The sequence below is a fragment of the Lichenostomus cassidix genome, chromosome 23 (genome assembly GCF_008360975.1).
Source record: "Lichenostomus cassidix isolate B80296 chromosome 23, HeHo_3.0, whole genome shotgun sequence".
Classification (NCBI taxonomy): domain Eukaryota; kingdom Metazoa; phylum Chordata; class Aves; order Passeriformes; family Meliphagidae; genus Lichenostomus; species Lichenostomus cassidix.
This window is the reverse complement of record NC_139503.1, coordinates 3,769,919-3,796,673: the sequence shown is the minus strand read 5'-3', so window position 1 is coordinate 3,796,673 and position 26,755 is coordinate 3,769,919. Positions and strand designations below refer to the sequence as shown.

At 49.5% G+C, this 26,755-nt stretch overlaps 1 protein-coding gene across 4 annotated transcripts; it reads left to right on the top strand.

Annotated features, from left to right (window-relative positions):
• Positions 1–197: 197 nt before the first annotated feature.
• On the top strand, positions 198–23,990 carry FHL3 (four and a half LIM domains 3). 4 transcript variants are annotated; one of them, XM_085081425.1, is made up of 6 exons: positions 198–369; positions 19,536–19,717; positions 19,795–19,969; positions 20,570–20,739; positions 20,901–21,087; positions 22,027–23,990. In XM_085081425.1, exons 2-6 carry the CDS (start codon positions 19,562–19,564, stop codon positions 22,176–22,178), a joined length of 840 nt encoding a protein of 279 aa, XP_084937551.1. In that variant the 5' UTR covers positions 198–369; positions 19,536–19,561; the 3' UTR covers positions 22,179–23,990. The 4 variants fall into 4 exon arrangements, with proteins under 4 accessions (XP_084937551.1, XP_084937550.1, XP_084937548.1 ...); XM_085081424.1 differs by having other exon boundaries at positions 203–369; positions 19,533–19,717; XM_085081422.1 differs by lacking the exon at positions 198–369 and adding an exon at positions 10,771–10,923 and having other exon boundaries at positions 19,533–19,717.
• The last annotated feature ends 2,765 nt before the right edge of the window (positions 23,991–26,755 follow it).

Below are 26,755 nucleotides of genomic sequence, written 5' to 3'. Positions count from 1 at the left end.
CCGCCGCCCGCAGCCCTCCCGCCCAGCTCCCGTTGCCGCCCGCGGGAGGCGAAGCGCCGGAGCCGCTGCCTGGAGCTGGGGCTCATCCCATCGCGCTGCCGGCAGAGCATCGCGGGCCGCACCGTCCCGCTCCCCGCGTGCTGAGGGCGGCGCAGCGCCTCCCGGCGCCTCAGCGCTGTGCTGGGCGGGCACCGGCCGAGCCGGCCCCGGGCCGCCCCCCGCCCCGCCCCGCCCCGGGCCGGGCTCCGCGCTCTCGGCTGGGGAGCAGCGCCGAGCGGAGCCGAGCCGAGCCGAGCGGAGCCGAGCTGAGCCCAGGCTGCCCATCGCCGGGCACAGCGAGCGGCAGCGCGGCCCCGGGACGCTGACCAGGTGGGTCTGGCCGGGCGGGTCGGGCGGCAGGGTGCCCTGGGGGCTGCAGGGAAGGAAGGCACCGTGTCCCCGGTGTCTCCGGACTCGGGCATCTCCCGGGACCCTGCCGGGCTCACCGTGGCGGTGCTGGGATGTCCCTTGCCAGAGAGCTCTCTGTGCTCCGGCAGCACCGCTTTCCAAAAGGAAAAATCTAAATCTTCGGGCCGTGCCCCTCTCCCAGACGGTGAAGTTGGGAGCTTGAGCTGTGTTTTATGAAGAGAGGATTGAGACTTTACCCAGCCAACAGAGCCGGGAGTAAACTATATCCAAATGCTCAAATGTGGCACAGGAAAATTTTCAACGCATCCGGAGTGGTTGCTTTTTTTCCAGAGAATCCCGGGGTAGCGATGGGAAAGGACTGTAAGCCTTGCTTTGTGTGTGTGTGTGTTAGACAAAGACTCGGAAGTCACAGTTTGGATCTCACATCAGAAAATAGCTCAGGATCTTTGCAATTTTTTTTTTTCCTCAACACAGTTATGTTTCAGGTTTTGTTTTCGTACAGGTAACTTTTTACCGTTCTCTTTATCCGTTTGCAGTTCTGTACCTGTGGTTGCATTAATTACTGACTTTCATGAGAACTCGTGGAGATGTTGGATTCACTTTCCAGTTAGCCTGGGCGAAGCGTGGTGGTAGGAATTTCTCTCCGCAGACTTGCAGCGCAAACAGATGCCATGTGCTGGAGTTAGATCTCTTCATAGGGCAGGATTTGATATTGAGGTCTCTCTACTTTTATCTGAACTTGCTATATTCACTGTTTCTCATTTTTGAAAATGGTAAAGGAATCTTTCCAAAGTAGAAAACAATTCCTAGGAGCAGAGGAACGGGTGAAACTCTGGTGGGTGCAGGATCCTGGTGGCAGCACAGGCCTCTAGGGAAGAGTGTAGGGACATTCCTTTTACTTTTCTGATTCCTCTACCAAGCACTAGAAATCTGTGGCTCTCCTAGCTGACCAGGTGTTGAAACTGCCTTTTTTCCCTAATTTGTTTTGTCATTGTGTGGTTTAACTTCATGATAGGCAAGACAGCAGGAAAGAGGAAGTCTGACTTTGCTCCTGTCTTATTTTTGTGCCATCCTCTTTCCTTTCCCTACCATGGAGTCTGTATTGTTCCCTTGCATTTTTTTGCTGACCACTTTCTTTGAGACATAGAATTGTCAGCAGTAGTTTCATTCTTACCAGCTGGGTCTGTAATTTTGTACAGTTTTTAAAATGGTGGCATAGCCCAGGAGACAAAAATATAGGTGATACAGTTTAGTTGTGGGCACTAATTATAGCAGATGCTCTACAACAAAAGGTATGTTTTGGCATATGAACTCCATAAACCTGTGCATAAGGAGTGTTTAGAAACAGCCAGAATTCCCTAGCAGGAGGCCCTGTGAACTGTTCCATGATTTCAGCTTCTGGAGCACTCCTGTCTCTCTGTGTTGGATTTTTTGAGATGACTCTCGGGGTAAAATCTGTCCTTTTCCCCTGCCTGCAGAACAGCATCTGAAGAGCTGAGCAGTGAGTAGAAGGTCGCTGTGGTTCCCCAGTCTTTGGGAGGACAGCAGGTCACTGCTGTTCCTGCAGGACATCTGCCCTCAGCTCAGCTGAGGTGTTTGCTGTGGCTCTTTCTGCAGCAGGCACTGGAACAGTCTGAGAACACAGCTGGCAGCAGGATAGCTCAGCTCTCCGAGGTCATCCTGGGGAGGAAAGGCAGGAGTCTCTTTCCTGGCTGGTGTCATCGTGGTGTCCCTGATGACATGTGGTTATTTGTCTGTCATGGACTGGCCTTGTATGACTGTAGGCAGTATTCTCTGGTTGTCAGTTGATTTCTGAGGGGTATGAGTTCAGTGATGTTCTTTTCTGGTTTTGGATGTAGCAGCTTTAAGACTGAGGTGAACCTTTAACTGACAGAGCCAGAGAAAACTTCTCTGCAGGCAGGTTATCAAAATTCCCAGTGCACCGACTTTGGAAGCACTCAGTTCTGTTCCCAGCCAGCTCTTGCTTGCTCCATTGCTTGCCTGATGAGGTAAGATGCTTTCTGCTGTGTTCCTAATTGCAGCTGAGTTGGTGCTGTTACACAGCTGGCTGGTGTTTGAAATGCCAGCAGAAAGATGGAAAAAAATTGATTACTCCCAGTGCTCAAAGTGTTTCCAATGCCCTCTCCCTTAAAAAGGACTTCTATGGTAATTGCAGCACTGAAGCACGAGATTTCCTTGGTGATCCACCAAGATCCCTATTGATGCCTGCAGGAGTTTTGCTGCCTGTGAGGAGGGGGCATTTCCCATGAAGGCTGGGGTGTGTTTACTGGACTGTCTGCTCAGAAGTGGTGGAAAGGAAAATACTTCATTCTGTGGAGATGTAGTGTCTGAGAAAAGTCCTTGGTCTTTGTTTCTTCTCTTCCTTCCGTTTTGCTCTGGTTTTACCAGGTGTAAAATACAATTGTCAGCAGTTTACATGGAGGGGGAGTGTCAGTTTTCCTGTTGAAGAAAATATCAAGGGTCTGCTTGTGAAAGGAAAGGGGAAATTGAAGAATGCCACATGGCTTCCACCTTCCTGTATTTCACTCCATCAGAACTGCCTCTGCTGAGCGACCACTTTGTGTCTGTTGATACTTCCTAAATGGAGAACAATTTTAACAAATTATTTTGCCCTTACTCACAGGGGCCCACCAAGAGGATAATATTGCTCTGGGAGGAATCTGAAGGAGACATCCATTAGGGCTAAATTAATAGTTAATAGGAGTTATTTAGAAATGTCTTAACCCAGAATCCAAAGAGCAATGGAATAAAAATCCTGAAATTTTCATTCTTGCGCTTAGTGTAGCCTCACTTTGACTTGATTTGGCCTGGTCATCTAATTGTTAACATTAATAAATTTCATTTTTTATTTGCTTCTGAATATGTTACTTTAGATTGTCCCATGCTTGCAAGCTGTAGAATTATGTGATTTATTCTCAAATACAAAAAAAAAGTACTAATAAATCAGCAGCGTGGATAGATATAATTCTGAACCCTTCTGATTGATGTCGTGGCTGGAACAACAGTGTGTTGATGTTTATGGTCAATCTGCCCAGTGCCAGAAAGCTCAGGAATATAAATCACCTTCCAGCACCAACCTGGTGCTGATGCCAAGGACATGATCTTGACTGCTTCCTAACTTAGCTTTTAACATCTGAGCTTTAAGGAATGAGGAATGTGCTGCATCTAACCTGGAGCTGTTGGCAGCCACCAGTGTCATTAATCCAGTGAGTGGAGAAGCCAGCGCAGGTGACTGGACAGCTGGAGCTGTTTTCTCTACACAGGAGGGGCAAAGAGACCTCTGAATAGCTCAAGGAAATGCTTGGTGTTGTTGGAACAGTCAGAGATCTGCTTCCCTAGTGCTTCCTTCAGCACATGTTACACTTGACCCTGCCAGCGCTACACGCCACTAGGAGTCAAGTCATTGTCCCCAGTGGCAGATTAAACTGCTTGGCCATTGTTGAGAGTCCAAGATTTTCCTCTCTCACCCTGTTTAAATGACTGCTTGCATGTGCAGCCAAAGTAAATATGAGCTAATAAAAACTACAGATAACACATGCACACTCGTTGTTACGGACTAACTGTAGCACAAAGATGCACAAGTTTTGCTGGCAGCTTTTCTGCTTTAGTTTTAAAGCTCAATTCCCTGAAAAAGAGTTGGTATGGATCAAGTATAACTTCCTTTCTATTGCAATAGGGAAAATGTATCTGTATTTATGTGTAGCTTTGGAATAAGAAAGGCATCTGTTGTAATTGTCTGGGAATAAAGCTGGTTTAGGTGCCTGTATGTTACCAGCACACATAGTCACTGTATGTGTGGAGAGGGCTGACCTACTGAAGTCCTTCTACAGTGGTTTTCTTTGCTTTTCCCTTCCTGGGGTCTTTGGCTCTGGAGGGACAATGTGGTCCTGCACCCTCTCCTTCTGCAGTGGAATGGTCTGTGGGGTTAGAGAAGGTTAGAGAACTGAGGGCTGAGAGTGTGATATGGCATTGCAGGATTCATGGCTACTGAGCAGTAATTACCACAAACCACGCAGACAAGTCCAGATCTAGGAACGATTTTACCTCTTTCATTCCAAACCAGTCATGGCTCATGCTGACAGCACACCTGGAAATGAGGTAACTGAGTAATCTGCCCACATTGTTCAGATCTCCTGGGGCTTGGGCACAGACGTAGCATGTGTTTTCCCTGCTCCTGGGCAACCTTTGTTCTCCTGCAGCCAGGAAGTCTCACTGATTAGATAAGACAGGGTGCTTCTGTTCCTTTCTTGAGAAGGACGCTGTAAATCCACCTGTGGTGTGACTTCCCTGAGAAATTCCCTTTCCAGATGCGGAGATCTCACTGTTATTGCAGTATGAGATGGAAACGCTTCCAGGGCTGCCCGAACATGTTATTTAGGTCAGTTGCGAGGAAGATGGCAACATGAATCAGAGGAGTTGGAAGAGAAAGAACATCTTTAGACAGCACCTTGACATCCCTTGCCAATGCAGGGATTTTCTCTGCCGATGCAGAAGCCTGGCTGGAGCACACATTAGTTGTCTTGTGCTCTTGGTGGAGTCCTGTGGCTTGGATCTGGACTGGCAAGGAACGAGTGAGCTGCAAACACAGACCTTGCCTTTGCCACTCTGTATTGGCATCTAGATCCTGGTGGGTGCATGAACTAATCTGGGAAATAGAGAGGGAGAACAAGGTCTCCTCTTTATCTCTCTGGGAAACAAGATATATCAGGATCATTGCCCTGACTGTATCCATTTTTGGTGAATGAGCCTCCAGAAGGTGGTTTTACAGAGGCACATGCATCATGTTTTTGTTGGAAGGCTGACCAGAGCAGCTCAGGGGATATTCCCACCCTGGCAATTGGCACGTGGTGCCCAGTGAGCTGCAGCAGCTCCAAAGGCCCTGTGGGGAATACAGGGAATACAGCAGAGCCAGTGGGCTGTGTGTGCCTCGGGCTGGAGGGCTGTCAGTGATGGTGGGAAACCCCTGAAAATGTCCCATTGGGCAGGGCTTTGCCAGGCTCTCCATTTCCCTTCCCAAAGGAAGTAGCCTGAATTTACCCAGTGCTCTGTAGAGACCTGTAGGCTAAAACAAATTATTTTTACACAGTAGAAAACATTGAGACCAACCTTAACTGATGAAACAATTTGCCAGCTTTTAGCCTCAAGGTCCCTAGTCCCTCAGGGCTTTCCAGCGTAACGGCTTGGGTCGGTTTCCCAGAAAGATTCTCTTGGCTATGTGCTGTTGGCAATGCTCTGGCTCATTACTAGCTGTTTTATTTTTCCAAGAGCCAGCTCTCGTTAGCTTCGTTCTCACAGTATTGTTTTCTTTCTAGAAGAAGCTTTTGCTGGCTCTCCTTAACTATCGCATGGGAATTGCTTACTAGCTTAGATTTTTTTTTTCTTTGTTTTGACCCAAAGCTGTGCTTTGCTCCCCTCTGTAACACTGCCAACATAATTTCCAGTCTCTTTTAAGCATATGTTTTGCAATAATATCTAAAGCCTTGGCTCCAAGTAACTGCCTTACAGAGAGATTAGTATCTTCTAACGAAGGAATGGAGAAGCAAAGAGTAAGAACAAAAGCAATATCTTGAGAGCCTGTAAGACTGTCCTGACCTTTCCCAAAGGCCTCAGCCTGGCCCTCAGTGTTCAGCAGATGGCAGAAATCAGGGTGCACTTTGATTTGCAGAGGTCTCTGCCTCGCCGCTGTCTTTGCGGGAAATGTGCTCAGCACATTGTGGCCATCTGGGCTTGACTGTGCTATTCTGATAATCCCCAGGGAGCCTTCTCCAGCAAAGTTCATCCATGATGGAAGTCCTCTTTGGCTGACCTTGTAGAAGGCTAGTATTAGCAGTGTGGATTTTTGAGATTTGACAGCAGCATTCCTCATAGGAAGAAAATGGGCTTGGGAAATGCTTTGTGCTGGCTGGGAAAGAAGGTGCCACTCACCAGGCATCCACCTGGAATTACACCAGAGAGTGAGGAGGTTAGTGTTAATGTTTTCTAAACTTCAGGAGGAAGTGTTACAGGAATGCAAAGGCCATCAGAAAACCAACTGGAAAATTGCCTTGCTTTAGATGGGAGAACCAGATGTGGGGGGGGTTGAACCTGGAGATGAGAGTCTCAAAATTGCAAGAGAGCTCAGTGACCAGCTGCTCACAGGGAGGTGAGAGTTGGGTGAGGGGATCCTGACAGGAACTGGAATGTTCATCTGGATCTAAATGGGGATCTGCTTTTCAGAGGAACTGAGCTGGCTTTGCCTGAAATCAAAAGAATGATTGGGTGCTCAGCATCCCTGGAACTGAGGTGTCAAATATAAGCTGCCAAATTCAAGAAACAAGGCAAGAACAAAACCAAACCCTTTCCCAGGCTGTGGTGTGAGGCTTTAACTGCTCTGCCTCAGAGCTTTTGGCATTTCAGGTGTGGGAGGGTGTATTGCAGCTTGAGTGGCCAGTCCCATGGGCTGTGCTGTCCTCAGGGAGCAGGATGTCTGCACTGCCCTTTGCACAGTGTGTGCCTGCAGATCCGTGTTGGCTTCTAAATCACATTCTCTGTGCTCATAACCCACTCACGATGGGGGTGCTGGACCTATGGTACCATTTGCATTCTGCTCCCTCCTGCCTGACCCTGTAATGACAAGCCTCAACCCTTTTCTTGGCCTTTTGGCTCTCCAGCTGTGCAGTGTGTGGAGCTTGCTCCAGGCTGCTTGTGAGTCAAACCCCCAGGAGGGTCTGTGTGATGGCACCCCAGGGGCTCCTCTCCATGTGTGTCCCACTGCAGGATGTCCCTGTGTTGCCCAGGCAAAAGGGACTCTCCTGCCTCTCTCGCCATCCTGGCTCCGCTGGCCAGCCCTCGTCAGCCACACTCTTGAGAAATCTTAGTGGAGATGTCGACCTGGCAGATGGAGGCTGTTACCTCATTCCACAAAAATGCTTTGTTATTGAGAAAATGGAAACTGTCTGAGGTTTGGGAGCTGAATAGAGTCATTGGTGTCTGTTTTAACCGCAGTTTGGTGGTGACTGCTCAAAAGTTCCCCTCTGTGAGCATTCCCTTTTCCTACACCCATAATCTTCAAGCCATTGGAGAGCTGCGATGACTTAACTCATTAGCTGAGCAAATGTTGAATTCTGTTGCATGCTCTGCAGAAACTTTGCTAAAACCTCAGCATCTTCCAGCAAAAGAAAAATGATGAGCTGAGAAATAACCCTTTGCAAGCTGTTGGCCAGAGAAGTAATCTCTATGGATACTAAGCCAAATTCAACCCTTTTTACAGTTGCAGCTGTGCCTCTTGTTTACTTGACTCTGAAAAGCTCTGTGAAGATTATGCAGGAACTTCTTGGAGAGAAAAGACATGCTTGGCCACTTAGGTCTTGTAATCCTTAAACGCAGGTATCTGAACCCCAGTCCTGAAGAGAAATTTCTTTTCATCAATTTTTAAAAGCAGATTTCAGCATTGTGGATTTGAAAGACTAAAAATAGGGATTGAAGTGTTTGCAAGCTGGTTTTCATATTGCTGTGAATAATGACTTGGGTTAGTCCAGAAGAGCATTAACCTAAACACAAGCCTTGTTTTACTTAACAGATATTTGTGAAACTGGCATCTGATACCTCTTTTTGAGAACTTCCATAAGCATTAATCAGCAGCACCATAAGCGAACCAAGAGCAGCAGCTTTTTGGAAATAAAACGAATGCTTTATTTGTGTATTTTTAAACTAATTGATCTTGGCGGGCCAAATGAATGTCTTCCAGCTGCTACAGATGGTTTTCACATGACTAAATATTTTGGTGTGTAGAAAAACCTAGAAAAGTAGAACCACAAGATATTAAGTATTTAATTATTACCCTGGAATGTAAATATGACCTTGATATTTTAAATTTCTTTGTCCAAATTTCAAGTGTTCTCTTAGAAGTCCATCAAATAATACAGTTCTGATCTTGCTATCTGTGAAGCAGTGTGACTACTCAGCATCTTCTCCAAATTTATTTAAATATCAGAGTGGGTTTTAGTTACAGGAATTTGCTTAACTGGAGAAATAATCCCAGCTGCTTGAGGCAGAACCCAGGATCAAGGTTTGAGATGTAATGGACTAGTTCTGTTGTAGCTCCCTGCTTTCGGGTTTACACTGTAACCATAAAAATCCTTTCCAGGCTCAGCTCTGCCTCCTAAGGTCTTAAGGTTTTTTAATATAAAATACAAATTGTAAAAACAATTAGCAGTTGATTTTTAGACTGTATCTTACCCGTTTAGAACTCATTCTGGCCATGTGTTTTTCCTGTAGCTGTAAAGCAACTTTAATTTCTTGAATGATCCAAGCCCACAAGATTTTCCTCATGTGAGTGTGTCAGAGGTAATTTCTGTTGTGGTTCAGGTCTGTGTGGCTGCAGATTGTACACAACCAGCATGTACACTCACGCTCCTTGTAAAAATTGTCCTTTTTGTAGTTCTTCTAATGAAACAAAAGAAAGGGGATCATATAAAATATGTATCTGAAAGGCCTAACCTTCAGCATGGTTGAAGACAAAAATTCCTCTCTGAGGTCCACACCTGATGGCACTGTTCCTGGATATTGCTCAGGATGGGAAGACAACAAAAAAAGAATAGCAACAAAAAACATCAGTGCTAAGCTGTCCCTGAGCGCAAGGACTGCTTTTGTCAGCATCATGATTCCCAGTACCAGCCTAAACTCCTGACTTCTGCCAGGCTTGTCACCTCACCTTGGAATTCCACCACCCTCATTTAAGGAAAACATGGCCTTTTTCTTTCTTAAAAGCTAACCCATTTTGAACTGGTGCATAACTTCCTGCTGCTGCCCTATTCCAGTTCTGCCTGCCAGCACTGCTAAACCCTCAAGGTTCAATAGCAGGAGCAGCTAGCAGAGGCAGTGTTGGTTGAGAGGTGCAGAGTCTGGATTAGCTGTGCTTTCTAACAGCACAGCACAGTCTGTCTGTTACAGGTTTGGAAGGGACCTTAAAAACCATGTCCCTCTCTTCTCCTCCTCCCTTTTCTCCTGCTTCTCACCGAGTTGGTTGTGCAATCTGTAGACTCAGGTCTGTAACAGGCGTTAGTGAGTGTCACAGTTTCCACTGACGGGGATAAGCACTGCATCTCAGAAGGAGAAGAAAGATGGAACTTGGATCTTGGTTCCATTTTTAGTTCTACAGGCTTTACCTTGTGCCAGAACTCTCTGAGGTGCAAATCCCAGGGGGGAGATAACGTTACTGCCTGACCTGCAGGTATTACAAGGGTAAATAATGTTTTTGCTGGTGACAGCTGTTAGGGAGTTGAGGAAGCCACAATCCAATGAGAGGTGTAGGATGTCAGCTCTGTGGAAACTGAGGACTTTTGCATTAATGGTCTTGCACTGGATCATCACGTATGTTTGTGTTCCTGGCAGTAGAGAGTCAGGGAGCTAAACTACTTCCCAGGTAAAGAAACTAGTTTGTGTCCCTAAATTTGGATTATTTATTCTCATCTGCCTCTTTCCTTGGTACATGGACATTTCCGAATAGAAAATTCAGCATTTAAATATAAAAGCATTTCAGTGGCTCCTTGTAAGTCAGTGAACAGTTCACATCAAGAAAATTGCTGTGTGCCTAACTCAGAACATTCTGGAATACTACAGACTAGCAGTGTACTCACCAAGAGTCATTAATAGCAAAAAGTGCACAGCATGTTGCATGTACCTCAGCCAAGAGAAGTTTTACTTCTACTATTTCTCAACCCTATACAAACACTATATAACTCACAGAAAGATTAAATCTGGCCCAATGTGCATGTGTAGAAGTCTTGGATATGTTGGTTTTGGAAAGCCCAGAGCTGAGTGTGGGAAATCATAACTGCATGTCAGGTTGGTGAAGGTGCACGGATTGTGTTGTGCTTCATGCTGCCTGAAACAGCAACTTAACTGCAGAATGATGAAATAATGCTTTTAGGTCCTTGATAGCTTTGAGTTTTAATTTTAGAAGAAGATGCAGAGCAGAACATTGAATAAAAGGGGCCTCGAGTAGATCATGCTGTTTGAGCCACACTGACCCTTTCCAGTGACAATCCAGAGTTCTGCTGCTCACCTCGTTAGCACCTGACTTGGTAAGTCAGGCTAATAATGTTAATGAGTTTTTCACTTTATGTTAGGATTTTCCTTATTCCTTTTTTTTTTTTAATTTCTCATCATGATATTGAGCAATAGAAAGGCTTCAGAAATGAAATATGTCTACACAAAACTGGAATTATGTCTCTTATTAAAATTTAGAGTAACTTTTATTGCAAGTGTCCAATTTCTAGTCACAAGTAATGACATTTAAACCCCTGTAGGAAATACAATCCCCCTGCTGATGTCACCCTGGGTTTATGATGTGACTGCTTTTGTTCCTGGACAAGCACTTGAGTGTTTGCTGCTGAAGTGATGATTTACTCGTTGGAGTCTCTGGCTGGTGGCACCTGCTGTAGCTGACAGTGAGGTGGGGGACTAGAGGAGCACCCTGGGTTTGTGCTGCTCCATCGCTTTCAGCAATGCAAGGTAACAGAATTGGGCTCAGCTTCTGCTTCCAGGGTTTGCCAGTTTGGGACAGATAGCTTGTAAATGGAGCACTTTTGTTCTGATGAGTTTGAGAGCCAAGGGAGGGTTGTTGGCATTGGTGGTGTCTCCTTGCAGTGAAGCCCTTGAGCTGCCTGAGCACGTGAACAGCTTTGGGAAGTTTTTACCACTGATCAGAGTTCAGGTTGCTGCTGTTTCTGTCACTGAATGAGTGTGGAGCACCTTTCCTGCAGCAAAGAAATGGGGCTTTGCTTCATATCTGCTGCCTCAAGGGCTGAGAGAGCAGCTCTTCTTGGTCTTTAGCAGAAAGTTGCCAAGAGAGGACCCTCTGTTAGTGTAAACTCTGGGCTTTTTGTTCCTTTATAACCTGTCGGTTTCCTTGTAAATCTCAGATGGGAATGAGAGAAGGAAGTTCTGTAAAGAAGCCGCATACCTGGATCAGGAACTCTGATATTGTTACTTCTTCTCTGTGCATGTGGGATTTTTTTCTGTAAAGGAACAGTTTTTGCTCTCTTTCTGAGTTTTTATGCACAGTCAGTCCACATGTTTACTGAGCTGCCTGTCAAGCAGCAGCTCTGGTTCTGTGATAGACACATCCAGGGGCATTGGTGTTGGAAACTCCATGTGTAGCTGTTTGATATAAAGGCATTCATGCATTTTATGAGCATTTGTGTCCCTTAAAATAGCTGTTTCCACATAGTCTGTTGGATGTGGCACAGTTTTCCGTTTCATGGGTGCCACAAAAGTATCTATGCTCAGCAGAAACAGGAGCGCATCTCGCAAATTTCTTTTTAGTACTTGCAAGGAGTAATTTTGTAGAGATTTTATGTGAAATACGTGACAATTGCAACTGATGGCTTCTCTTATTTAAATTGTGCAGTACTTAAGGGTAATTTTTAAAGGTGTCAGTGAGAGTGGTTTGAAGATAACCAGCTCTGTATCATGAAAGTAAATTACACCTGCTGACCAGATCAGGTCCTGACAGAGAAGTCTTTGTCCACAAAAAGGAACTTATTTCCCATCTACACTGGCAAGGTAGTGACTAGACGTTCTCTTCCCCTCTCAGCCATCCCATCTGTCCCTGTTCTGCACTCTCCTCAGCTCTGTTGTCCTTGAGAGCACTGCCTTGTTCAGGGAGGGCTGCAGCTGGCACACACAGCATCTCCCGGGCAACAAATCATCCTAGTTTTTGTTTCGGAGCACCACCAAGCCGTTCTAGGGGTGGTAACATGAGACAATTTGTCTTTGCCAGGATTCAGTCCTCCCCCAGATTTAGAAGCTGCTCGCATGCTTCGTGCTGCAGGGCTGGCATTGCCTTTGCCTGCAAGGAACACCAGCAGCTGTAAAAAGCACTTTATAGGGAGACTTTCCCTATTTCTTGGGCAACGAGCCAGAGCAGAGGCCCTCAGTGAGAGGCTGTGCACAAGTGTCACTGCAGCATCTCCTGTCACCTTCCCGGCTTTCTCTTCCCTCTGCAGATTTTGGAGAGCCCCAAAAGGCACAAAACTGCCAGGGCTCAGATGCAGATTACCTCTCTCCCTCAACAGATCTGCTTATACACAGGAAACCAATTGCTAATAGTCATGTTTGGGAGACAAAGAATCAAATCGGAAGAGGGAATATTTTGACCAAATTTGGTGAAAAAATTCACTTTGCCCTTTAAGTAATAGGCATGCATTAAATAAAGCATGTCTGGGATATGTGTCTTTTCCTGCTACTGTGAGTCAATGTTGCTTTGTTTATTGGAAAAAAACATGAAGCTGAGCAGAGCCTTAATCAGCAAAAGAGCTTTCAGGCTTGCTAGGGAGACAGGGAATAGGGGACTGGGCTCAAATTGTACAGGGTGGTTTTCAGCATGTGAGCACAGAACACGTTCACTGGGGCTGCATCTGATGCTTGAGGCAGTCCCTTGATTGCCTTTTTACGCAAAACGGAGGTATAATCTCATAAGTATCTTTTATTCAGGACTGCAAAAATCTTTGTAAACACCAACTTAAATTATGGATCAGCTCAGAAATAAGAATGGTTACACTCTCAATTGAAATATCAGCTGCCTCTAAGGGAAGGAAGAGGGCAAACTACAGAGTAAGGATTCAGTTGTGAGGGAACTTCAGAGAAATAGAGCGGAATTACATTATTTTGCAGTAATGGCTACACTGAGATGCACAGGCCCCAAGAACTGGCAACTAGAGCAGTCAGATTATTTTTTTTGCATATAGGCTGTGATGTCTGTTTGAGTTGCAGGATTCTTGTGTGCTGAGCTGATCCAAGATGAAGGTACATTGGCCTCAGTGTGCACTTAGTCATTTCCTGTCACGCTTTCACGTTTGAATTCTGTTGTACTGCATATGACCTTTATTTTGTGGGGCAAAGAGATTTTGAAACATTATTGCCAGGATTCCTGGGATTGTTAACTTGGATAAGCAGTGAGGCATTTATATGGCTGTGGGTTACATGGGCACAAACCAATTCCGTCCAAAATTAAACTTTGAGTGCTAGATTTTAACGTGCTCACAACATGCTTATTGAGAGTAATTGCACACCTGTTCCTTGCTCCTCTTTAAGAGCTGACAGGAGCAGTCCTTCCCCTGGACTGCCTCTCTTGCTCCTCTGATCACGCTGAAGCGACAGCAATCACATTCCCTGAAACTTGGCTGCAGCATCTTTCTTCCTCTTATGGCCACCATGACCATGTGTGCAGCTGCTGCCCTCGGCCAGTCCCCAGCCTCAGTGCTGGCTGTGCCTGGCTGCCAGCATCCCCTGCGTGTCACTGGCATGTGGCAGGAAAGATACCTGCCACGTGGAGCTTGGGCCAGGCTGGCTCTCTATTCTCTGAAGCCTCCTCAGAGACAAGGCAGAATCTCTCCTGGCATGCTTTTAAGCCATGGGTTTCTTAACTGCAAGGCAAAAGGGTCTGTGTTGAGCTGGGCAGAAGTTTCTGGTGTGTTCCTATCTTGCTCCTCTGCTCTCAGACTTCCTCCATCAATTAATAGTCTGTTTGAGTGTGATGGGTCCAAACTGCCCAAATGGTTTCAACTCCTGACTTCCTGTTGAGTGCACAGAATTTGCTTACTTTGTGCTCATTTTGAGTAAGATTAACAGCTGATCTCTTGAGCAAACATTCCAGTTTAATGTCAGCAGAATGACATAGGCTGCCTGCTCTGCAGTGTTCCCAAACAGTTTTACTGCTGCTAGCTACACTTCTGAAGGGCCAGAATTTTGTTCAGGATCTAAAATAGTTAACCCTTACAGATGTTTAATAATAAATTTTGAACTCTGAAACCATTCCCTCCCTTTTTCCTAGGCAGAGTTTTTAATGTTACGGTTGCACAGCAGGGACTCTTCAGCTTCTTTCTCAGACCCTGGTAGAATCAGCTTTCCTGAAAGAAAGTGAGTCCAGAGCAAGGGCTGAATTGTCTCTTGTGCCTCTGCCTGTGCTGCTGGGACCTCACAGGTCCAGCCCAGCAGTAGTGGTGGTTTGCCCTTGCTCAGCCTGGACCAGGTGTGATGTCTCCATCACGGCTGTGCAAACAGGGCAGTTTTTCCTGCAGGCACCTCCAGGCAGGCTGGGGGCTGGCGGCAGGTGTGATTTTCATACTGATTGTACTCTGTCTAAGAGTACAGTAAGACATTTGTGTGGTTTTGGCACTGTCCTTTGTCTATATGCAGAGCTGTCAGGAGGAGTCTGTGATACGGCTTTGTTCTTTGGATGGGGCACCTCAGAGATCCCTTCTGAGCAAATGGAAACCCTTATTTTGTCACTGTATTAAAATCATGCAACAGTTTAAGCCTTGTGGCTTGTCAGATGCTTTAACAGATTCTTCCTCACAAAGTTGTGGGCATTTTCAGGAAGCTGCCTACCTCGCTGACAATTTTGAAATGCAGGGTGTTTCCTTACAGTGCTGCCAGCCGTTTTACTCAATCTGTTGCAGAGCCTGGAGCAGCCTGTGACTGCTCTGGGCAGGAGGGTGTCCTGCCCGTGCTTGGGGAAAGGCTGCAGTACAGCTTGCTCAGCAGAGCTCGGTGTATTCACATGCATGAGCACAACACCCTAGTGGTGCAAGGAGGCTGTGGCCATCCACCCAGCTGAGCTGCTTATCTCCTGCCTCTGAGGCTGACTGTGAGAACCAAATTTTCCCTGTGTGTTGGAGAAGTGACCTACAGCATCCTCTGGCTGTGCTGGTGATGGGGAAGCTGTCGTGAAGCCTGTGGCTGTCCTGGTGGTCCCTGGAAGGACTCCACTCCTTGCCATGCTGGAGCCTCCTTCCTGCTTAAGATTTCAGAGCTGTCCCAGGGAAGGCTGAGGCTGGAAGGCAGCTTGGAGTGGAGAGCTGAGGGCAGGAAGTGACTCATTGGTGCTGAAGGCTTGATGCATCAGAACTCCCAAGGGTGCCCCATGCAGCCTGGGTCACCCTGAAGGAGTACTGGGACCTCAGCCCAGCTGCCTCCAGCTCTCCTCTAAGAGCCCCAGGCATGCTCTTCCCATTGCACCAGGTCTGCAGCAGTGTTGGTGGGTTTGGGAGCAGAGTGACAGGGTCCAGGGAGGCAGCAGCATGAGGAAGTGTGGAGAAACCCCCAGAGCACACCAGGGAGCTGAGCCCCTGCCCCCCGAGAACCAGGGTGTACAGTGACCCTGTGCAGATCCACACAAGTGGTGTCAGGAAACGTGGAATGAAAACACTCCCAGCATAATGGAGGGGCTGGAGCTGCTCCTCTGAGCAAGCAGATGGTTTCCCTTTTAGGGTCGACAGCAGGCAGAAACAATTTCATAGAGATTCCAGGACCCATAATGGTTCTGGAAAGCCAGCAGGAACAAAAAGTGTTCTTCTCCTCTGCTGACCTTGGAGTGCTTTGAGGACCGTCTTTCAAAGCCATGTCCCTGGACAGTTTCATCCTTACATGGGGAATATTTGCCTGTCCCAGTGAGGTTGTGCTTTCTCTTCTCCATGTCTGTTTAGGTGTGAACTGCAACTGCTTGTATTTATGCTCAGGCAGCCCTGGGGAGGTGAGAATAGGCAGGGAGCTGACAGACAGTCAAAAGCAGGTCTCTTCCTGTGTCCTGGAAAGATTAAGTGTTTCCCTAGGAATAGCCCTATGGGTTGCTGTAGGATGACTGTGTGGAGCAGCTGGTTGTGACCTGACAACAAACAACAAACTAGTGTGAAGTTACATGGGGTTACAGGTTCACCACGCACACAAGACTGTGCAGAAGGAGTTCATTGTAGGAGGAACCTCTCAAAGGGCCAGTTAAACTCTTTAGTGATTGTGTGGATCAGGCCCTGGTCTGTCTGTACTGCCTACTTTGCATAACAAATCCCTGGTTTATCGGTGCTAAAATTAATGTAATGATCTCCTGGGGCTGTTGCTAAGCCATTGGCTGTGGACAATGACACCAGGGTGGTGTTGGGTGCATGTTACTCTCTAATTAGAAAGTGGACTTTGCTGTACGTCCTTGACAAATTGCTGACCTTTCCCATATGTGAGGCTATTCTGAGCTCTGCTCCAGACTGATCAGATTTGCATCCTGGAGCACTTTGAATGTTGTTTGTGAGTGGAGCTCTTGTTCGTAAAGCTGTTTGTTCATGGGCATAGGAGAGGAACTGAACTTCCTTTGCTCCCTGAGCACAACTACATCTGTCAGAGGGAAAGAGTAGGCAGCTGGCAGGCATATATCTGTGTTTATTTTTGCCCTCCAACAGCTAGCGAGACAGCTGAGCAGCACATCCCACATCCAGCCCCACCATCACCCTGCTTCAGCAAGCCTTGTTCCCCGGACCAAAGCCATCTGGCAGTGGGCAAACACTCTATTTGCAACTGCAATCCCATCATTATAGGGCAACACCTTGGTTAGCATTGGAAGGCGTTCCTGACATCAGCCCAGCACACCCAACACACAGCTGATGTTTACAGGGTGGTGCAGACTGCAGAGGATGAGCACATGCTCATTAGCACAAGAGCAATGGCTTATGCTGAACCTTCTATATCTCAGCCTTGATTAAAGGGTTTTTTAATGCATTTTAAAATTCTACTTCTTTCCTTCATAAGAAGGGCAATTTCCAGATTCATCATTACAATCACAGTAAGAATTGTGAGATTTTCTACTATTTCTTTTACTCCATTCATTTTGTCCCACCTTCCTCTTCCCCCTGTGCTCACAGCACCACATCTCAGGGAGGAAGATGCTGGTTTGCTTTGGCGCTGCCCAGGCTTTGACACCCCTGCCCAGCTCTGCATGGGAGACCAGAACAAAGAGAGCAAACAGTTTATCTTACACAAATAACCTTGAGCAAACTTCCTGAGCCTGTTCTTGTACTGATGAAAAGGCAGCACAAAGTCTGCTTCCATGTGCACTGACTGTAGCCTTGGCCACGTGAGGCTCCTGGGAGCAGCACTCAGTTTGCAGTATGCAGCAGGCTTACAGAGACTTTGGGGAGAAACCATTCCAAGTGGAGGCAAGCCTGGCCTACTGCTTTAGAGTCCTCCTTGGTATGTCATTCTTGGAGGGTTTGTTTTTCACTTCTTCCCCTGACAGCATCAGGGTCAGGGTAGTGGTGCTCAGGAGGCTTATTCCCTGTCACTGGTAAAACCCCAGCCTTATCCATTCTGGTTGGTTTTGCTTCCTTTGTGTTTTCTGATGGCCTCTGAGCCTGTGTTACTGGACCACAGAGCTAAAGTGCATCCCACCGAGAAACATGGAAGTTCCCTGCTCTGGCAGTGCCTTAGCTCCCAGGCCAGCAGTGCTCATTAGAGGCCCTTTTATTAGAGACACACCTTGGAAAGTTCCCTTCACCAGGGCTGGGAGGAGGAGGGTTGGAAATTCCATTTCATTCTTTGCCAGAGAGAAAGGTCCCAGGTGGCTTTAGGGAGCCAAGGCAGGTGGGGTGGCAGAGAAGGCAGCAGAGTGTGAGAAGCAGCCAGGAGCTGGGTGGGGGTCAGGGGAGCTGCTGTCCAGTCACAGGAACACCTCGGGGGTGCCCAGAAGGGAGGGACACTGGGGTGCCAGCACAAGCTGGGGCAGAGCTGGGGCAGCAGGTCCAGTTCAGCACCTTGCAGCAAACCACCGTGTGGCTGCCTTGCATTCAGTAACAGACTGGACATTGCCTTGTTCTGCAGGCAGCAGGTTGGAGCTTTGGGGGAGGCTTGGTGGAGCAGTGTCCTGAGCTGCTCACAGGGACATGGCAAGGAGCTGCCCCTGTGGCCACAGGCACATGCTGGCCTGCCATGCTGGAGGGCACAGAGCGGGCAGCAGCCTGGGTGGCAGCTGGTACCGTGTCTGAAAAGGGACTTTGTTTCCCCCTGGTTGGTCACGTAGCCATGTGGGAACACTGGATTTATTCTCCAGCAGTCCTATCGGCACATACCAGGCTTGACAACAGCTGGGAGCTGTGTGGCTTGGCCAAGAATAGCCCTGGGGAGCTCTGGGCCGTGAGTCAGAGCTGTCTGGATCAGCTCCTGTCCTGCAGGCTGCCTCCCAACCTACAGCCGGCTGTGGGGAGGGGGTGCAGGAGCTGGCAGGGAGCTCCCTGACCATTAAATGCTGAACTGCAGATTGAGCTGTAATTGCTCTTTATAAAGTGGGTGGATTCATGAAGAACACCTCAGTGAGGGGTGCTCTGTAGCTGACAGCTCCGATGTAACTCAGTGGGCTTGTCTACACTTGACAGCAACCTGGGTTAAAGAAGGGTGTGATTTTGCAAGTGGAAAACTCCATGTTTAGGAATAACCAGGCTAAGCTAAACAGGAGGATGATACTCTTGTTCTGGAGTTAGTGCCCCAGAGAAAGCAAAATAGTTCCACAAACCTGTTGTCTTGAAGGAAACAAGGGGCAAGGAGAGCTGTCAGGTCTCCTTTATGCCAACAGCCAACAGGTGCTTGGGGAACACCCACCTGCCCCTATAGCTTCTCCCTGGAGAGTGTTTGTAGTTGGCACAGCACATGCAGAACAGTTTGCTGGACAAGGCTCTGCTGCCAAGGCACAGTGCAGAATGCCTGATTCCTGCTTCCCTATGGAGCAGCTGCTTTAAACCTCTGGAGAAGTTCCAGGGTTTGAGCTGCTGGCAGCCCCTCAGGCAGAGCTTTCAGCCTTCAGGAGGAATCCTGCTAAGGACCATGCTGAGGGCATGGTCTCCAAAGGGCAGCTGGGCTGACAAATCTCCCTTAGGGTGTTTGGCTCTCAGATGTCACAGTGGACACAAAACCACATGGCATGTGCGTGGTTTTGGTGCCAAATCAAAACTTTTCATGCAGGAAATTTTGCCCTTTTGGTCCATACTTACGCTTCACTTCCCATGAAGGTAGCAAGGAGTGAGTAGCTTAGCTGCATGTTGACATGTCCGTGTTTTCTGAGTGGTGCCAAAGGCTTCAGCTGTGGAGTATAAGCCTGAAGCAAGGTTCATTGCAGGCTCTGCTGTCTGCAGAGAAGTGTGCGCAGCCCCAGAGAAGGAGCACAGTGTGGGTCTGTCCCCCATGCTGATGGCAGCCACTGGCTCAGCACAGGGACTCCAGTCCTTAGCCTCTGGAGGTGACAGGGTTGCGCAGGGACATCTCAGACAGCGTAAGCTGACACTGACCCACACCTGCCCTGATCTCAGCAGGTGAAGGAGGGCCTCAGACCGCCACCATGACAGAGTGCTTTGACTGTGACAACTGCAAGGAGTCCTTATATGGGCGCAAGTACATCCAGATGGACAATGGCCCATACTGCATCCCCTGCTACGATGCGCACTTCGCCAACACCTGCGACGAGTGCAAGGAGCTGATCGGCCACGACTGCAGGGTGAGTAGGAGCCCTGCAGACAAGCAGGTCACTTCCCTGGGCCATTGGTCCCCTCCTCATGCTGGCTGTACTCCCAGGAGCTGTACTACGAGGATCGCCATTACCATGAGCACTGCTTCCGTTGCTTCCGCTGTGATCGCTCTCTGGCCGATGAGCCATTCACCTGCCAGGGTGAGGAGCTGCTGTGCAACGACTGCTACTGCAGCGAGTTCTCCTCCAAATGTGTCGCCTGTGAGAAGACTGTCATGCCAGGTAGGAGCAGGCAGACTCGAGCACTGTGGTTATTCCTGATCCCTTGGTGTCAACTGGGGCTGCAGGTCTAGTATGAGAGCAGCCTGGAAGAGTTGGATCTCTGTTCTCCTGTCCCTCCATACAGAGGGCTGGGTCCTTTGCTTGTCCAGCCAGATAGCAGCCCTATCCGTCTGTTCCCTTTTTTCATGGGGAAGTGAATGAGGGAGGAGATAACAAAGGGTTTCCTGGGCATTTTCTGCTGTGTGCTGACAAGAAGAGACAGAATGACTGAAGATGTGTGAGCGTCTCTGGAGATGGCCTGAGGCAAAGGCGTGTGTGTCTTTGCTTGGCTATTTTGGCACCATCTTCAGATGTAGGTTATGTCAGGCATCTCTGCCATGGCCTTTGTGCCAGTGCTGGGGACGTGTTCCTGCAGCCCTCCCCGTGTGGCTGGGGTGCGGGCCTGGAGCCCCATCTCCAGCTGCCCATGGTCCTGAGCTGCCATGGGGAAGGGCAGCATAAAGCCAGGTGTGCAGGAGCACAGCTCATCCTGCTCAGCCCCCCAGGTCCCTGTGTGCGCATGCGCTGCTCCCTTCTGTCACTGCAGGGCTCTCTCTGCAGGCTCCCGAAAGCTGGAGTACAACGGACAGACCTGGCACGAGCATTGCTTCATATGCAGCAGCTGCCAGCAGCCCATCGGGTCACGCTCCTTCATCCCAGACAAGAAGGATTATTACTGTGTCCCCTGTTACGAGAGCAAGTTTGCTCCTCGCTGCACTCGATGCAAAAAGGTAGGTGTGGCCTGACAGCCCAGAGCCCCCAGCTCTGATCCAGGGACAGGGAACTCCCTGCTCCTGCCTGAGCCCTATCAGAGGAGGGTTCAGGTGGCAGCACACGGGCTGGGCTGTTTCCTTTTGTCTGTGTGTCTCCAGCATGTGCTCTCTTCCTGCAGACCCTCACCAAGGGAGGAGTGACCTACCGGGATGAGCCCTGGCACAAGGAGTGCTTTGTCTGCACGGGCTGCAAGACCCCCTTGGCTGGGCAGCAGTTCACCTCCCAGGACGACAACCCATACTGCATCAAGTGCTTTGGGAACCTCTATGCCAAGAAGTGCAGTGCCTGCACAAAGCCCATCACAGGTGAGCAGAGCAGCTCTCTGAGGAGCCCTGTGATTTTTCTGGTCCTTTGCATCTTTCAAAGTGGTGAACTGTGTCCTGTGGGAGGAATTCCCTCTACCCACAGGTAAAAGGCTTCAGTGTGACTCCTCAAAGCATGATCTCATGTGTCTGGCTTGCCTTTTTTGATACCAGTTGCCATGTCCTGTGAAAAGGTTGTTGACAGATAGGGAAAGCCAAGGACTCCCAGCCATAGCTAGGGCAGCACCTCGTGCAGGGGAGTCTGGACCTGCTGTACCTGCCTAAGGCAGGGCAAGTAAGGGATCCTTTTCTGCAGAACCCCCTAAGAGAGTCTGGCCTCCTTCCTGCCCTCCCCCACTTGACCTTCCCCCTTGCAACTCCCAGTTTCTTGTTGCTGGGAAGGCAGGAGAAGCCGTGAATCAGCTGGTGACTCAGAGGATGATTCTGGCTGAGGACAGCTCCCAGGCACCCACTTCCCCTCTGGTCCTTATCAGTTTGTTGCAGTCCTGGGCAGAAGAGGGTCACAGCCTGCCAGTCCAACAACTGCCAGCAGGGAAAGAAAACTCCTGTGGGGACTCTGCAGGAGCCTGGGCCTGAGCTGGTGGCAGGATGGCTCTTCCCAGGATTCCAGTAGCACTGTCTGCCTTCATCCACTGTGATGGTGCAGGTGCTGTCCCTGCTGCTCCTAGGGGAGCAAATCGTGGTTCTGATCCAAATATGTCAACCCTGCAAAGTCTGCTCTGAAGCGATTTTAGTGCTTTTCCCCCACAGAGTGGAGATTTGCATTTCAGATGTATTTGATCCTGGGGAGTAATTTGGGTGCCACCACCAGCACCGCGTGTGAAGACCTGACCTGGAGATGAGCAGGCCAGGGCTTGATGTGTGCAGGAAGCTCAGCCCAGTTTCCCCAGAGACTGACACTGCCCTCTGTCCCTCCCACAGGCTTTGGTGGCGGCAAATACGTCTCCTTTGAGGACCGTCACTGGCACCACGACTGCTTCAACTGCGCCCGCTGCAGCACCTCGCTGGTGGGGAAAGGTTTCATCCCCGACAACGACGAGATCCTGTGCCGCGACTGCAGCAGCGACCTATGAGCCCCCAAGGACACCGTGGGGCAGGGGCTTCCTCTGTTCTTCAGGGCCTTTGTGCCAGATTGCCCAGCAGTGTTTGAGGGGCTGAGCACAAGGCACAGGAGATGGGGGCTGAGCCCGAACCGCGGTGTGTTCAGGGGGTTGCTGTGTCCCCTCCCTGAAGGCTAGAGTACGCTGTGCTATAGCTCTGTGCAGTCAAAGCTAAATAAAGCTGAAAAAGGAGCTTCAAGACCCCCCATTATTTACTCTTTCTTTTTGCTTCCAGTCTGACCAGACGTGAGCCCAGGGCCCCAGCTGAGCAAAGGGCAGGAGCAGCTTTGGCACTGGGCTGCTGGATCTGTACGCTGGCAGCATGTATTCACCCCCCAGCATAGCACTGACTTTTCTTTTTTCCCCATGTGCTTCCCTCACTGAATGTGACACAAGGCAGTGGCTCGGGGCCATGCAGCTTGGCTGTGCTGGCCTGTGTCACAGTTGGCTTTGCACAGCCTTCCCATATGCACAGCTGGCCCAGGCATGGAGTGCACTCTCTTCTCTTGTGGAGGTTTGGGGACACCACGCTGGAGTGTGGCCAGGAGAAGAGCCATGCATCCTGTCAGATGGGATCCACCTCCGGAATTCTATAGCACCTCACTGTTTGCAGGTCAGACCCTTTGCTCACCATCTTTATGGAGGTGCTCTCAGCTGTGAATGAGGAGTTCAAGTCCCTTGTAGGTACGGGGTGTTCTGCCCCCCCACACCTACCCCATTCCCATCCACCTGTGCCGTGACTTCCCGTGGCTGGGGTGGCTGAGCTGGAGCTGGGAGTGCTGGCCTGTTGATGCTCAGATGCATCTGGCTGAGCCCCAGAGAAGGGTGTATTGAAGGCTGAGAGCACTCAGGGCTTTATTCCTGCACCATCCCTCTCATGAGGATCCATGGGATGGCACTTATATGGAGCCCAGCTGCCAGTGGCACTGGGAACACCGGAGACCTCTGTTAATTCATGGAAGGGAGCATTGCCCACAGACCATGCCTGTGACTGGTAGCTGCTGGGAGCACTGTGAAGGTCTGCAGGAGCACAGGGCTCCAGCATAGAGAGCAGCTGAGGGCAGCAGGATATCCACAGCCTGCTCTTCCAGGACTGCCTGTGTCCCCCAGCAATAGGCAGAGAGTGGTGTCTCCCTTCAGCCACATTCATCCTTCACTGTGTCCCAAACAAGAAGCAAAGCAAAGGTGATACCCATGGTGGGGACTTTGCATTGCCCCGGTCCCAGTTGGCCCTAACTGCAAGACAGGGAATCTTGAGCTATCCCAGGCTGACAGGAGGCCTTGAGCAATCCCTGCCCAATGGCTGAACTGGCCCTGGGCTAAGGCCCCTCTGCAGTGGGGTGCTCATGTCTGCTTTGTCTCTACATCCTTCTGCTTCTGTCTCACTGGGGCACTTTCGCCAACCCTGCTTTCCTGCTTAGTCAGCCACATGCTTTTCTGAAAACCTGTTCTTGTTGGTTTTTTCCCTTTTGTACTCATTTGTCATGAATATCCATCATTTTGTACACAACTACAGGATGAAGGGGCTATCCCCCACCGGGGCTTCACTTAGGAACAGAAAATGTTATGCATGTTGAAGTGTTATTACTCTGTATTCAGATCCTTGTTGAATCCTAGTTTGGAAGCTTTGATGACAGCAAATCAGAGTTTGTATGTTTGCTATTATGAGGAGCTTGGAGCTAAGAAAGGATGGAGGAATTCCTTCTATCTCCAGAAGGAACTATCCTAAACCTCAGCGTCCTCTGTATTTCCTACAGCTTTATACAATAAAACATTTTCATGACACTTGCTCTTCTGTGTCTCTTGAACAGCAGGCACAGGGCAGAGCACTGAGTTGGTGCTGGGCTCTGCTCAGCCTTGCCTTGCCCCTAATCCCATTCTGGGGACAGCCAGCCTCTGCAGTGCTGGTGCCTGCCTTCCCAAACCTCAGCCTAACACCAGCTGTGCTGCTCCTGTGCTCATGGCAGAGGAACAGCAGCTCCCTCCTCCTGCTCTGTGGCTGCAGTGGGATCCTGGGGCTGGGGGTGCCCATCTGTCTCTGCCTGCTGCCTGTACAGACAGACAGTTGTGCAGGACAGGCCCCAGCAGGTCTCGGGGTGCTGGTGCTGTGTGGGCACCGCTCTGTGCCTCCAGGCTGGCTGTGGGACTGCAGGGATCGCTGCAGCACTGAACTGTTCTGCTGTGCAGACCAACCTCCCTGCCCTGCAGCGTGCACTGCCTGGCCAAACCATGGCATTCCAGAGGGGCTCGGGTAGATGTTGCTGTAGCCTCCAGCCAGGATATCCGTGGTCCCCCTTGGCAGCCTTCCCTGAAGTGCTGCGTGCTCATTACTCACGTTTATCAGCCAGGGAGCCATTTATTCCCTCACATATGAAACTATTTTCCACAGATCCTTTACATTTACTAACAGCTGCCATGGCTTCCTCTGGACTTGCCTGCTCCAGCTCCACAGCCTGCTCCAGCCCCACCCCAGCGCAGTGGCTGGGCTCTCGTGGGTGCTGCTCCAGTGGCAGGATGGGCACAGCCCGTGGGGTGCCTCTGTGTGTCCACATTCCTGGCTGCTTCAAAAGCTCCTGCTCTGGTGGCTGATGGAGTTCTGGCACGATTTTTGTAGCTGTTGCTGCCCTGTGACCTGAGCTTGGCTCTGGTGCTGTGCTAGGCATGGGAGGGTGAGTGAGCAGCCCCAGCCCAGAGGTTCCTAGCTGAGCCTATCCTCCAGCAGCAGCACCACAACCCAGCCTTTCTGCAGTGCTATTTCCAGGGATTAACCGCAAAAGGTTCCTGTACAAAGGGCCCCCAGGCTCCTCTTTCAGTCAGCCTCCAGAGCCTCACGTTTTTAGCCAAAAAAGGAAATGACCCAGCTGCACGTAGCGCTGGAACATCTGGATTTTATCCCTGTCATGAATGGGTCATGGCTGTACATGGCCCAGTGCCTGATTTACAGGAGGGGGAGGGTGATGTCATGCACAAACATCCCCCGAGACTCTGGAGTGTGGGTCTGAAACAGTCATGGAAATTTTATTAACCACAAGCAGCAGTGTGAGGGGGGTCAGGCTGGGGCTGTTGCGCTGAAGGGGGAGTGAGGAAGCTGCTGGGGACACAGGACAGTACTGCAGGGGTAGAAAGAGACCCTGGCATTGACCAAACTTGCCCAAGCTGTGCTCTCCTGCACCACTGTGGATCAGGGACAGTGTTTGTAGCCCCGATGGGCAGAGCCAGGTCCAAGCCACCACCAGCGGAGTCCTGTGCAGGGCTGGGATGATCCTGTGATGATCCTCACGGGTGCTTCCAGTTCAGGATATTCTGTGAATCTATGAATTTCAGCTCCCAGCCCCTGACAGGCTGCACTGCTGCTCTGGAATGAAACGGCATCTCCCACTTTCTCCCACCTCCTCCCACATGCACTGCCATTTGTGGGGTGAGGAGGAGGAGGAGGAGGAAGGTCACACAAGGGCTGCTCTTGTCCCACCTCGACCCTCCTGATGCCAGCAGCCCAAAATAAAGAGGCCATGTGGCTGGATGGGACATTGTTGGATTTCAGCTCCTTCCCTGTCCAGGGATGAAGTTTCAAGCGAAGAGAAATGGAAGAACACTAAGTTCAGAATCTTATCTCTGTTTTTATTTTTAGACAGGCATTCATGAAGAAAAGTGATGCACTTTGGGGCAGTGTACAGTGCAAGGGAGTAATTAAAGACAATATTCTTACCTGCAGCATCATCCTCTCCTCAGTTAAGGATCATCTTTGCCATTAAGACAATTTTTTTCCTTCCTTTTTGGTTTTCTTTCCTTTTGCTTTTTTCCTTCCTTTTGGTTTTTGTCCTTTCTCTTTATACTCTTTTTATACCCTTTTTATACATTTTATACCCTTTCCCATTCCCTGTACCTTTCACTCCCTGTACCTCAGCCCCACATGTTTACAACCCTTGTACCCTGATATTTAGGTTCTTTGGGAAAGATGAAACATTTCTGCTATCTCAGAACTAGAGGCTCCAACCTTGGACGGAGCATCCTCTCTGGAATATGTTTTTGTAAACTAGACTGTAGCCTCATTTAGCGGAGGTAATTAGAATAGGGGGACAATTACTTCATCTGTTGGGTTTCTTATTGGGGGATTTTAGGTAGATATGCTCATTTCGAAGGTCCATAAAATTGTATATGAGTTGTACACAATGTGCTGCTCGGCGTGATTCCACCTGTGACGAGGGAGAGCACCTGGGATCCTATTAAACCAAGGTAATACCCTTCTCCCCTATACTGTTGTGTTTGTTATTTTTACTAGCTTTAAGGCATCAGCAGAGAGGCCGCTGCGCCTCCAGGCTGGGGCAGCGCTGGCCGCAAATCCCAACCGGCATCTCGGGCTGCTCAGAGCCACCGAGCAGCGCTCCCGGACACTGCCCAGGCTCGGACACTGCCCAGGCTCGGACACTGCCCAGGCTCGGACACTGCCCAGGCTCGGACACAGCCCAGGCTCGGACACAGCCCAGGCTCGGGCCCGGCGCGGTGCTCCTCAGGGCGCTGCTAGCCCGGCCAGGCCTCAGCCGCCTCCTGCC